Source organism: Bos javanicus, chromosome 23 (assembly GCF_032452875.1).
Source record: "Bos javanicus breed banteng chromosome 23, ARS-OSU_banteng_1.0, whole genome shotgun sequence".
NCBI classification, from domain to species: Eukaryota; Metazoa; Chordata; class Mammalia; order Artiodactyla; family Bovidae; genus Bos; species Bos javanicus.
This window is the reverse complement of record NC_083890.1, coordinates 26,813,028-26,827,218: the sequence shown is the minus strand read 5'-3', so window position 1 is coordinate 26,827,218 and position 14,191 is coordinate 26,813,028. Positions and strand designations below refer to the sequence as shown.

At 36.5% G+C, this 14,191-nt stretch overlaps 1 protein-coding gene across 1 annotated transcript in view; it reads right to left on the bottom strand.

The window, feature by feature from the left end:
* Nucleotides 1–1,338: 1,338 nt before the first annotated feature.
* Nucleotides 1,339–14,191, bottom strand: part of LOC133236462 (butyrophilin subfamily 1 member A1-like) — a 74,406-nt gene continuing 61,553 nt past the window's right edge. Inside the window, exons 7-14 of the mRNA XM_061398489.1 lie at nt 10,925–10,945; nt 10,254–10,274; nt 6,461–6,481; nt 5,295–5,315; nt 4,395–4,421; nt 3,880–3,906; nt 3,303–3,329; nt 1,339–3,126 (exon numbers count right to left, since the gene is read on the bottom strand). Of these exons, the coding sequence (XP_061254473.1) occupies nt 2,588–3,121 (534 nt within the window). The 5' untranslated portion in view covers nt 3,122–3,126; nt 3,303–3,329; nt 3,880–3,906; ... (3 more) ...; nt 10,254–10,274; nt 10,925–10,945 and the 3' untranslated portion in view covers nt 1,339–2,587. The remainder of the gene's footprint in view (nt 3,127–3,302; nt 3,330–3,879; nt 3,907–4,394; nt 4,422–5,294; nt 5,316–6,460; nt 6,482–10,253; nt 10,275–10,924; nt 10,946–14,191) is intronic.

Here is a 14,191-nt window from a genome sequence, read left to right as displayed (position 1 = left end):
GAACAGCCTGACTCATTGGAAAAGTCCCTGGTGCTGGGAAAGATTGAGGGCAGGAGGAAAAGAAGGCATCAGAGAATGAGATGGATGGATGGCATCACTGATGCAATGGACATGAACTTGGGCAAGCTTTGGGAGATGGTGAGGTTCAGGGAGGCCTGGCATGCTGCAGTCCGTGGGGTCACAAAGAGCCAGACACGACTGGGTGACTAAACAACAATAAGACTTAGAAGTTTAAAGAAAGGGAAATTTTAATAAAATTTTTTTGTCAGTCTTAATTAGAATTTTTATTGTATTTATTGTCAAAATATTTTTCATTTATATTATTCCCTAGGAGATATTGCTGAGTAGGTGTTTGTATTTTTATTTTATTTATTTACTCCTTAATTGAGGGATAACTGCTTTACAATGTTGTGTTGGTTTTCTGCCATACAATGCAAATCATTCATAACTATATCTATCCTTGCCCTTTTTAATGAAATTGATTGCAAAATAAGGAATTGCAAATAGCTAGAGATGCAAAGGAGCATTACCAGATAATACTAGTGTGTAAGAGTTGATAGGTGATTACACATGTATAAGGAAAACAATCTACTCATTTGCATGAATTGTTATCGCACGATAAATTACCAACATAAGAAGTGGATAATTAGATCAATTCATATTTGGAATTTTGCCAGGTTGATGTGACAGGACAAAGACAATAAGAGTTTTATTTATTAATAAGAACATACTTGAAATTATTAGCCCTGGTACATAAATAGGAAAGGGTATGAAGTTAGGAGTGACTGATGAATTAGAAGAAATAAAGGGGCTTAATGAGACTGACACACTGGAGGAGTAGGAGTAGTTAAGTGATCAAGTACAGAACTTTACACCTCCAGTTTCACCTGCATATTCAATTGTGGGTGTCATCTGCTGCCAAACTTAAAAAGGAGAGTGCATCAGTAAGGGGAAGAATCACAAGTGACAAATATCCAACATATAAGTTGATTAAAGATATACGTTTATGTCTCACAGAAAAGAATTCTAGAACTGGGTAATAGAGTAGCCCCATGAAATTGTCAAAAACCCAGTTCATTTTAATTTCTCCACTCCATGTCATATTACATGTCATATAGTTTTCGAGTTCTGCCGGCGTCCAGCCCCGGTGGATCCAGGGAATTCGAAGCGGGGATGGCGTCGGCGAGGATCAGGAAACAACTGCTTAATTAAACTTTAATTAAGGATATAAAGAGTAATAGAATAAGGATAGCTCAGTGAGGAAATTCAGTGGAGAAAAGAGGCTGAAATAAGGATAGCTCAGTGAGGAAATTCAGTGGAGAAAAGAGGCTGAATAAAGTAGTTTTTATACCTTAAGTTATGCATAGAGGATAATGGGGGAAGGGGTAGAGTCTTGCAGTAAGCCAGGCTTTCTTCCTGCAAACTTATCATATGCAGAAGCTTAGGTGATTTGCATCATCTTCTGGCCCAGAGGCCTGTTAACATTTTAAGATCTTTTCTTCAGAAAACTTATTTTTCTCTAAAGGTGATTAGTCAAGCGCCACCCTCCAAAAGCATTAGATAAAGTTGCATTCCTACAGAGCAAAGGTGTGGTGGGCTATAACAAGAAAAAGAATTAACTCTAGGGTCCCAGGTTACAAACATTAAAGCTACTATTTACACCAATTATATTAATCAATACACTGCCAGGGACACAGCAGGTAAGGGATATGGAGACTTAGCAGCAAACATTGGCCCAACAAGTGAAAAACCCTTCACCAATACAATTTCTAATCAATCTTTTAACTGCTCAAAGGAATCTGTATTTAGACAGTTTAGAACATCTCATGCCTCTCACAGTTGGGAGGCTCTGAGCAATCACATGTGGCTGGAAAAACCTATTCAGGCAGGCTAGAGGATTTCCAAAGGAGTTTGTAGGTTGAAACACTGTCACACCCAGGAATTGTTAACTGGAACTGTAAGCTAACTCTTTTTTCAGAGAGAGGTAGTGGGGGACAGCCCCCCGTAAAGTCAGAGGTGTAGGTGAAAGCACAAGGCAGAAAGTAGGCAGACTCTGGTTTTGGGGGTAGATGCTCGAGAATTTCCAGGGGGACTCCTGAGCCTTGATCCCGCCTTTGCGTATGCCAAGCCTCCTTCCTCATGACCTTTGGCATGGGCGGAGCTCGCTCCCTGCAGAGTTCTAGCCATCATGATATATTACAGTCAGCAGAAAGTAAAGAAGAATAGAAAGGCACAATTTACCTTTAAGGACACATCCTTATAATTCAGCTGATATACAGCATCATCATTTATTCACTTTCAGTAGAGAGATAAGGAAATCTAATATTTATATTAGCTGTCATAGGAAAGTATAATAATAAGGATAAATAAAGAAGATTTAAGAAGGATAAATAAATAAAGAAGGATAAAATAAAGAGGAAGGGAGAATTGATATGAGGCAATCATCAGTCTGTGTCCAGAGCTTCATCTTGAGAATGAACAAGTAAGGAATAAGAAAAATATCTATTTGTATCTCATTGGGGGAGAATTGTGATTTTCATTGGGGATCAAAGTAATCATTTCTCATGGAGTGGGGTAGACATATGAATTACAACATCGCACATTCTTCACCTACACAGATGGTTAGGGAGCCTGACTCAGAGGACCAAAGTCTGAAAAGTGGTTTTAGGACACCATAGAATGTGTTCTGGGGAAAGGTGAAGATGTGGGATTCATCTGTCATATTATAGAAAGATACATCTCCAGCCTCATAATCCAGAAATACCCTCACAATAACGGGTTTTTCTCTTAGAATAAGACGGGTTTCTGGGGAGGTGAGGGCCCAATACTCCCCCTCATAGAACCTAATGGCCCAGAAACCATTCTTTGGGGACATTGTGACCCTACCCTTCCTTGTTACATTATCCCTACAAACTCCCAGGTCCCAGGAACAGGCGTCCCCAACCTCTATGTCCCAGGAGTATCTCCCTGAGATGATGCACAATTGACCCAGCACACAGGGAATGGAGCTGAATCTCTCTGAGGAGCTGGGAATTTCTTGACATCTTTCTTGCCAGGAAACTTGTCTCCCTTCTTCAGACAGGAGGAGGGCAGGATGAGCAGTGGCTGCATCCAGGGTCATATTTACTGCAAAGACAAGCAGACCATCATGTTTCTGGGAAGGGTATCAGTAGACCTGGGACAGAGGGTTCTCATTCTGTAAGGACTCCTTTCACCCTGGGTAGATCAGCTCGCTTCCACCCAACATTCCTCCAGACTGTCCCACAAAGAAAAAGGTCCCTTGTGGATCATCACATACTCACCAGCTTTGAATTCTTCTTTCCTCCAATCTACAAGGAACAAGTGAACATGAGAACCTACCATCTGAAAAACAAAGCTGCCTGTCTGTCAAAAATACTATGAATATAAACTCCCTAGGATTAATTCAAGAATAATAGCAATAAAAGAAAATACCCTTTTATAAGTTAAACTGTTTTTTAAAACATTCTTCTAAATTATGTCTGACTTGAGACTTGACCCATCCCTATACCCTCTAGGTTGACATTCCTGCAGGATAAATATCTAGACTTTATTTACAGTGTTTGAGAGAAAATAGGGAATGTGGTGTTTCTGACAAAATAGCTTGTTGATCACATTAGTTTCCTCAGATTTTAGCCAGTGAAAACCACTTTATATAGAATGCAAGACAATTAAAAAGTCTGCTAAAATTTAGCATTTCACACACATTATTATCTCTTATCATATGAGTAATCTATGGAATTCATGTTATGTATGCTTTGGAGTTTCTTTGATTTTCAGTATATGTTTTACACACAGTAGATGTTCATTTAAAATATTTTTGATCATAGAATTTTCTTCAGCAGGGTCTATGTAACTCACCAGGGTATAATGGTACATTCCTCCAGGCTGCAAAAGAACAAAATAGGAAACCCTTTACCTTTTTTTTCCTTACCAGATTTCTCTTACTATTGTTTTCTTTTTCTGTTTTCTTTATTCCCTTTCTTGTTTTGAATCCCTTGAGCTTTCTCTTTCTATCCTGTATTATCTTCATATTCTGTTTTTTTCAAACATGAAAATAAAAGTGGTCAGGTGTAGGAAAGGTAGAAATAAAGCAGCAACAAAAGATCAGAAGGATATTGGAGGAGGGTGAGGAAGATTAAGTAAAGATGAGAAGGAAGAAAGGAAGAAAGGAGAAAAAATATGCTGAATCACTCATCATTTACCCTTCAAAGACAATTCACTGAAATTACAGAATTTAGAAGGTAGTGTTAGAAATTCTTCTTTGCTGACTACAGACATTTTTATTTTGTTTTCCCATCCTATCCTACTGCACTAGAGACAAGACTCAAGATAGACACAAGAATGGAGTTTTCTGAGAGCTAAGCATTACTCACCATGTTTGTATTGAGCTTTCCTCTTATCTGAGAGACAATATAGAAACACACATATATGAGACAGGATTTCTTAACATCATAAGGAAGAGGCAATTAAAGCCACACATCTGCCAATGTTTGTGTTTGCATACTGATCAGGTATTGCTCATTCAAAAATAATGACAGAAATCTCTAAAGTTCATTCCATATGAAACATTTACTAGAGTATGAAGAATACAGTTTGACATGTAGAATGATGAGGATATAAATAATTCTTATAATAGGTTACTAAAATTGAATTGGAATATCTTATAAAATCATTTTAGAATTTAGGAATATATTATCAATGAAGTTTCTCTGAGTCTAAATGCAATACAAAAGATGCTAAAGGATGAACAATTTGTTGAATAATTGAATTAATCAAAGCAAATATGAAAGAAGAATAATAGCTATGATAGGAAACAAAAATAACAAGGCAAAATCAAGAAAAACATTTATATACCTTGGTGTCTTGAGAATATGGTCAAGAGAAGTTCACTAGCAAGTCTTAAGATTACATTTGTTATCAATAGACAAAGTCCTTCTGGATGAACTCTCACTCACCAGGTTTGGAGCCTGAGTTCAGCCTTCTAAGAACTGGGACAATATCATGTACAAAACAATGGGCCTTGCATCTCAGAGGACAACTTGGAGAACCCAAGTTAAGGAAAACTTTCTATTAAATGGGGAAAACCACATTTTAAAGAAAATTTATTATTAATGGAGAAAACCATATTCTTCTAGCCTAATCCCTTTCATGTCAATAAGCTTATGATGAAATTATGATCATTATCTGAAGATTATATCAGAGGAAGGAAGGGAAACAAAGAAAGTGTGTTTCTAGAAATTACATCACCAAAAGGCTGTAAAAATAACAGTTACCAATTTCATTCTGAAGTTCCCCTGAAAAGTAAAATGGAAGAAACTCAAATAAGTGTCAAGGGAAAACAACACAGAAAATGAAAATAAGCTGGTTCACAGAAAATTTCCAGTTCACAGAAAATTTCCAGTTCACAGAAAATGGTAGGATGAATGTAATCAGAAAACAAAACAAAACAAAACAATACAAAAATGGGAAAATGGCAAGGAATTCCACTTCTATCTTAGAAAAGTGAGAAAAAGAAATGAATTCCATAATTGACTAAATAAGAAGAATGGCTAAGGTGTTGACAGAAACTAACTAGGATTTGATCTGGTACATATTTTTTTTATGCATGGTTTTAAGGATATAAGTAGTTAAAAATTTTGATCAAAAATATACTTAATAAAATAATCTTAGAGTGAATGTTATCTTCATTGTAGTGTAGTGATATTGATTTTCTAATTTTACAAATCTTTCTAAATATATCAGATTAAGCAGGATATCATTAAGTGCAAACATCATTTGTATATTTAGGGTAAATATGTAAGTCCTGAAAAAGTCTTTCAGGAAGATGTCACAAACATTGATAAAGTGAATGGCTGTAATAAGTTGGGGTACAATATTTTTGTAAGGCAGATGGTTTCCAAATCTTTACACTTAACACAACTGCAATATATTTAATTTAGTTGTCAACTGAAGGACTTTCAAAATCAGTTGTGAAAGCCTATAGTGTCTGGTTTTATCATCTACTGAAGAAAGCCAAAGAATTGAGTGTCATGGCTCTAACTAAATTCTTTCCATTCCTATTAACTTACATCATTGAATGTTTTCTAGAAAACATATATAGAATAGAAACCATCTACCTATCAACTTCATGCCTTTCATCTCACCAACTTCTTAATGAAACTTGCAAGTCCTTGCAAGGCAGAAGAAGCCAGTCTTTATAGGGAATGCACAGTATGAAGTGATAAGAGAAGGAATGGAAAACTAGAGAAGGTGTGGAAACAGAAATGGACAGATTTAAAATGGGAGAATTCCCACACCAAAATATTAGGGTGGAACTAATAGACACGCAGGAGAAAGGCATGCCAATAACAAGGAATACAGATGAGAAGTCAGGCAATGTTAAATGTTGCATCAATCATTTTAAAGGGGATCAAGACTAATGAAACATCAGAAAATTTACCTAGTTTATTCCGAAGTACTTCTAAAAAAAAAAAAAAAAAAAAAGGAAAATAAGTGTAAATGACATGGGGAAAAACTACAAAGACAATGCAAATTTATTGGAAAATTCATATTTAATATTAACCATATCCAGTTTCAGATGAACACACACACACAGAAATTGACTCAGAGGTCAGTATTGTTCAGAGATATGCTACAGTAAATGAAGAAAGGAGAAATGGAGTTAATGTAGTTAGTTGACAAATGTTTTAGGATTATTACTTCTGGTGGTTAATTTGTAAAATGACTCTTGATCCCTTCGGCAATATTTAGGCTCCTATTGTCTTGTTCATTAGCTTTAGTATGGTCATTGGATGTTTTTAGATGTATTAGTCAATTCTTATCATTGTAGTAGCTACAGTGTATAAAGTTGCCGCAAACAGTGTTTAAAGGAATAACGAAGCACTGTTGGCATAGATCATATACTGTCAGGTTTCTGAGTGCTCTTTTTACAACCGTTATTGCCACCAATTAATTTTCTACCTTGTTGTATGTGAGTTTCTGTTTAATTCATGCATGAATGAAACTTAACCCAATCACATGGGTGCTGAATCCAGGAGAAAGGAGTAGGTTTTCTGAGAGAGATTCTGTTTCTCAACAACCATGCTTTTTACTGTTTCTACTCCTCTATGAGAGAAAATATCTAAACACACAATATAAGACAGGTTTTCTGAACATTATAAAGCTGCAACCAAAGCTCTACCTCTCCTAATGATTGTTTCTGCGACATTTTCAAGTCATGTTCTTTTTGTAATTAAAGAGGTACATCTCTATAACCCATTCTACTGAAAATATCACTACAATTTGAAGAACACTATCATGTGATATGTAGAGATATAGAATTATAAATAATTTTGTGCTAGAATATTAAAAAGAACTGTGTAATTATCTCAGGACATAACTTTAGACTTTAGTGATTTATTATCAATGACATTTGAGTGAAAAAAAAAATAGGATCCAAAAGGAAGAGTGATTTGGCAAATTAACAATCAAATGAGTAAAAATAAAAATGAAAGAGGATTCATAACTATGGTTGGAAATTGAAAATAACTGGGCCAGGAAGGACTAGTGTTGGAAGGACTAATGTTGTAGCTGAAACTCCAATACTTTGGGGACCTGATATGAAGAACTGACTCATTGGAAAAGACCCTGATGCTGGGAAAGATTGAAGGTGGGAGGAGAAGGGGATGACAGAGGATGAGATGGTTGGATGGCATCACTGACTCAATGGACATGAGTTTGAGTAAACTCTGGGAGTTGGTGATGGACAAGGAGGCCTGGCGTGCTGCGGTCCATGGGGTTGCAAAGAGTTGGACATGACTGAACGACTGAACTGAACTGAACTGATGATTAGTGATTTGGAACATTTTTGTTTGTTTTACAAACCTATTGCCCATTTGTATGTTTTTTTTGAGAAATGTTTATTCAAATTTTTTGTCCATTTTTAATTGACTTATTTGGTTTTTGCTGTTTTCAGCAAAATGGTTTTTTGGGTTTTGCCATTTTGAGTTATTTGGTTTTTGCTATTGAATTCCTTATATAGTTTGGATATTAACCCTTTCAGATACATGGTTTGTGAATATTTTCTTCCATTCTCTTGGTTGCTCTTTACTTTGTTGGTCCTTTCCCTTGCTGTGCAGAAGCTTTTGATGAAATCCCATTGGTCTGTTTTCAAAAAATTTTTATTACCTGTGTTGTTGGAGTCATATAAAAAATATATCCAGACTAGTGTCAAAGAGACTTTTCTCTAGGTTTTCTTCTAATAGTTTTAAGTCTGAAATTCAAGTCTTTAATCCATTTTGAGTTGATTTTTGTATAAGTTTGAAAGAAAATTTCCATTTATTCTTCTATTTTATGTTATTGATGTCATAATTTACCTGTTTTTGTATTGAGTATCTATTAACAAATTATTATTTTTTAATTCATTTTTAATTGGAGGCTAATTGCATCACAGTATTGTGTTGGTTTCTGCTTTACAACAAAGTGAATCAGCTATAAGTATACACATATCCTCTCCCTTCTGAGCCTCCCTCCTAGCTCCTATCCTACCCCTCTAGTTCATCACAGAGCACCGAGCCAAGCTCCCTGTGTTATAGCAGTTTCCTACTAGCTATCTGTTGGTTTCTTTATTTGTTTTAAACAGTTTTATCTTTTAACTTTTTTAAAACTAGAGTGAAAAGTGATTTATGTACGATTTATGTAAAAGTGATTTATGTACCATTGCAGTACTACAGTATTCTGAATTTGACTGCATAACTTCACCAGTGAGTTTCATATTTTCAAATGTTATGTTACTAATTAATATCCTTTCATTTCTACATGAAAAACTTCATTTAACATTTCTTGTAAAGCAGGTTTAGTGGTTATGAGTCAGCTTTTTGATCTGCAAATTTTTTCTTTCTTTTTCATTGTTGGAGTTTAGTTTTGCCAGATATAATATACTTGTTGGGCAGTTGTTTTTCTTTCAATAGTTTGAGTATATTATCCAAGTCTCTTCTGACCTAAAAAGTTTCTTCTGAGAAATCCATTGATAGCTTTAAGAGCGTATTTTTGTATATGGGTTTCTCTCTTCTCTTGATCCTTTCAAAATTCTCTATTTTCTTTGTATTTTACTATGAAATATTTAAGAAAAATTAATGCCAAACTTTCTCAAATTCTTTCAAAAAAGAAGGGGAGAGGAAACTTTCAAGCTCATTTTTTGAGGCCAGCATCACCCTAATGCCAAAACCACAGAAGAAATCTAATACAAAATCTCAAGAAAAGAAATTTATAAGCCAATATACCAGGCACAAAAAGACAAATACTGCATGATTCCACCTAAATCTAGTATCTACAACAGTCAAATTCATAGAATAAAAATGTGAAGTGAGGATTGCCAAGGGCCAGGCTGATGGTCAAATAGGAAATTATTAATGAATGGGCATGACATTTCAGTTAAGCAAGAGAAATAAATTCTAGAGATTTTCTGTACAACATTGTATCTATAGTAAACAACATTGCATTGTACACATGAACTTTTATTATATCTCACATAAGTGTTCTTAACACAATACAATGAAATTATTGAATTATAGTTTGTTCAAATTTCCCATGGCCATTTTCTTTCTACAGGGAAACCTTCACTCAAAAATTTTCATCAACTTAATGATCAGTATTGCTGCTCTGAACTCGTGTCTTCAAAAAAATAGAGATGAAAAGTGAGAGTTCATTCCCCCATAACTTGTCAATTAGTACTTTTTTACATTTCCTCAGTTTTTACCTTTTACTGATGTTACTCACTGGGAACAAAAGATTATTTATTACCTAATATTCCTTCTAATAGAGGGTAATTAATTCTAAACATCTGCAATAAGAGGCAAAATAAACTTTACTTAATTTGTATAGTGCTGTAAAAAGCAAATTCTCTGAGCACATTTTAGACAAAATGCATATTTCCTCCACTTAAATATTCCAGAAATTCAGAAGTGTATAACTAATGGAATTCATTATCAAATATGGTTCATGTATGTTTATTTTTTAACAGGGAACAACTTGTAGCATGAATAATTTAAATGCAATAGTGTTTAAGTGCAAATGGAAACAACTTTGTTGACTTCATTTGGAGTGAGAAAAAGTAAGGCACAATGATGTAAATTTAAGTCATACAGCATATAAGGAACATGTTTGTTTCAAGGACAGTAAAACAAGGAACAAGGCAACATGGACAAAAGATCCAAAGACTATGTGCACAGTGTAAAATGGCTAATGGAACTTACCATTTTCTACTACTACTGCATCTGAAAAACAGAGAGAAATATTAATTTATTTAGTTGATTATTCAATCCAAATAATCATAGGTTGTTGTCAGTGTCATATTTTCTGAAAAATATATAGATGGGATTTTACTCAAACCCAGAGTCAGGGAGCTAATTGAAAATGGCCTTCTCTGATGGCTTTTATAGATATTTTCTTGGGAATGATAATGGGAAAACGAATAAACTTTAGAGAGGAAATATGCACTCCTCTCTCAGGATAGTTGAAAGAATATAATGTGCCCAGATAGGGACATATCAACTTAGAATTAAACAGATTGTAAAGGAGAAAATTTTGGAGCTTTTATCCAGAAAATGACCCTGATGATCGTGGCAGTGGATCCTTTAATCTGTTTCTCAACAACCTGATCATGAAGATACAGAATACTTCTGAAGCACAAAGTGAAGATAATAAGCAAAAGGAATGAGAATGAAGGAAGGGAAGAGAAAGGAAGAAGGGGAAAGAATGAAACAGAACTTGGAGTAGACCTGAAAGCAGAAACGTAGTATGACATGTGGGAAACTAAGTAGGAGTAGAGAAAGTAAAAGGCAAAAGAAACAAAATGAGGGAGTGAAAACAAGGGAAAAAATCTCTAATAGGCAAAGTAGCAGAGTCCTTGAAGAACAAACATTACCAGGTGTCTGCAAAAATTGATCTGAAAAATAAAATGGAAAGTACCATATTAATGATGTGGGAAACAAACAGATTAAAATCTTAAAATCTGCTTGCACAAGGGTAAAGGTAGCAAGTTGAGGGTGAAGAAGAAGAAATTAACAACCACTGATTTTTCTGTTTTCAGTAACATTAATGTCCACTGTGTTACAATAACATAGCCTTATATTCCACCACGGATGGATTAGTAAGTACTATGACTTTCTAAATCCCCAAATAGCCTCAACTGTCTTATACTTCTTTCTTATTCTTTCTTACTCTATCATTTCTGCTTAACTTTTCCTTTGACATTATTTGTTCCCTTTCCTCAGTACTTTGAATTTTTTGCCATTTTCCATATAAAAACAGAAACTTGGTAATTTGTGTCTTCTCATTTTTTTGTTAATACTTGCCAGTCTGATTGATCAATTGCATTATTTTTTCAAAGAACAAACTTTGTTTTATTAATTTTCTCTATTGTTTTTTTGCTTTTAATATCATTGATTTCTCATTATATTTATTATTTATCTTTTCAGAATTGCTTTGGGTTTATTTTGTTCATTTCAAAACTTTCTTAATCTGTAGTATTAGATAATTCATTGATATGTTCTTCATATTATAAGAATATAATTTACTAAGATGGGGGAGGAATAGGATGGGGAGACCACTTTTCCCCCAACAAATTCGTCAAAAGAACATTTGAACACTGAGTAAATCCCACAAAACAACTTCTGGATGCCGGCAGAAGACATCAGGCACCCAGAAAAACAGCCCATTGTCTTTGAAAGGAGGTAGGAAAAAATATAAAAGATAAAAAGAGAGACAAAAGAGTAGGACGGAGCTCTTTCTCGGGAAGTGAGTCTTAAAAGAGAACTTTCCAAACACCAGGAAACACTCTCACTGCCGAGTCTGTGGCAAGCCTTGGAACCAGAGAGGGCAACATAACCGAGAGGAAAAATAAATAAATAATTAAACCCCACAGTTTACATGCCCAGTGGTAACTTCCACAGTGGAGAAGCAGCGCAGACTTTTGCATCCGCCACTAGCAAGCGGGGGCTGGCAGGGAGGCGTGGGCTGCATTGCTTAGAGTAAGGACCGGGCCTGAATGCCCCGAGGGCAATCTGAGGGAACTAACTTGGGATAGCAAACCAGACTGTGGGATAGCTACCATGTGAAAAGCCCTAACTTAAGACACTGCCAGGCCCGCTCACAGAACAAAGGACTTAGCAGAGCTAGCCAGCTACAGACCGGCCCATCCTCTTCCATTGACAGGCAGGCGAGGGCAGCCAGAGTTGGAAAGGGGCAATCATGGCTCCAGAGAGGCATTATCTACCAAACTGCAAGCAGGCTTCATTGCTAACCAAGAGTTCTTGGGATTCTGGACGGTCAACATCCGCCTAAGAAAGTGCACCAGTTGTACACCCAGAAAACCGAGCCCCAGGGACATGGGAGGCGATAAGTCGCAGTGGCCATGTTCACCAAACACCTGGTCACCTGAGCTGCTCAGACCTGGGAAGAGCACAAAACGCAGGTCCAGCAGAGTCTGTGCCTCTGAGAACTACCCGAGTGCCTGAATCTGAGTGGCTTAGACCTGTGAGGTGCGTACAACACAGGGCCGGCCTCAGACAGATCCTGGCAGAGCAAACTAGAGCCTAAGCAGTGTAGACAGGGAAAGAACACTCGCCATGAGCAGGGGCAAACCCAGTGTGGCCAAGACACTGCGAGCACACACCAGTATTATTTGTTTGCAGTGTCCCTCCCCAAGCACGACTGTACAAGTGAGCCTAAAAAAGTGTCCACCACCGCCCCCTTGTGTCAAGACAGAAATTAGACACTGAAGAGACCAGCAAACAGAAGAAGCTAAAACAGAGGGAACGTCCTTGGAAGTGACAGGTGCAATAGATTAAAATTCTGTAGTTAGTACCGACTACATAAGAAGGGGCCTATAGATCTTGAGAAATATAAGCCGGATCAAGGAACTATCCGAAAATGAACTGACCCCACACTGTCCACAACAACACCAGAGAAAGTCTTAGATATATTTTTACTATCATTCTGTAACTTAAAAAATTTTTTTTTTAATTTTTAGTCCCCTGTTACTTCTTTAATTTTCATTTTTGTAACCTACTATTACTTTTTCAAAAAAGTAATAATTTATTTTTTTAAAGCAAACTTCATATATATATATATATATATTTTATAATTTTTGTGATTTTTTTCCCTTTAATATTGTATTTTTAAAAATCCAACCTTTACTCTAGATTTTTAATCTTTGCTTTTTGGTATTTGTTATCAATTTTGTACCTTTAAGAACCCAATCTTCAGTACCCATTTTTACTTGGGAGCGAGATTACTGGCTTGACTGCTCTCTCCCTCTTTGGACTCTCCTTTTTCTCCACCAGGTCACCTCTCTCTCCTCCCTACTCCTCTTCTCTACCCAAATCTGTGAATCTCTGTGTGTTCTGGAGGGTGGAGAACACTTAGGGAACTGATTACTGGCTGGATCTGTCTCTCCTTTTGATTCTCCCTTTTCTCCTCCTGGTCACCTCTGTCTCCTTCCTCCGTCTTCTCTTCTCTGTATAACTCCGTGAACATCTCTGAGTGGTTCAGACTGTGGAGCGCACATAAGGAAGTGATTACTGGCTAGCTTGCTCCCTCCTCTTTTGATTCCACCACATGTCATCCTGGTCACCTCTATCTCCTTCCTCCCTCTTCTCTTCTCCATGTTACTCTGTGAATCTCTCTGGGTGTCCCTCACTGTGGAGAAACTTTTCATCTTTAACCTAGATGTTTTATCAATGGTTCTGTATAGATGGAGAAGACTTGAAGCTACTGTAAAAACAAGACTGAAAACCAGAAGCAGGAGGCTTAAGTCCAAATCTTGAGAACACCAGAGAACTTCTGATTCCAGGGAACATTAATTGACAGGAACTCATCTAACACCTCTATACCTACACTGACACCAAGGACCACTCAAGGACCAACAAGTTCCAGAGCAAGACATACCATGCAAATTCTCTAGCAACACAGCAACATAGCCTTGAGCTTCAATATACAGGTTGCCCAAAGTCACTCCAAACCCAATGACATCTCATAACTCATTACTGGACATGTCATTGCACTCCAGAGAGAAGAAATCCAGCTCCACCAGCAGAACACTGACACAAGCTTCCCAAACCAGGGAACCTTGACAAGCCACCCATACAACCCCACCCACAGCGAGGAAACTTCACATTAAAGAGAACTCCAC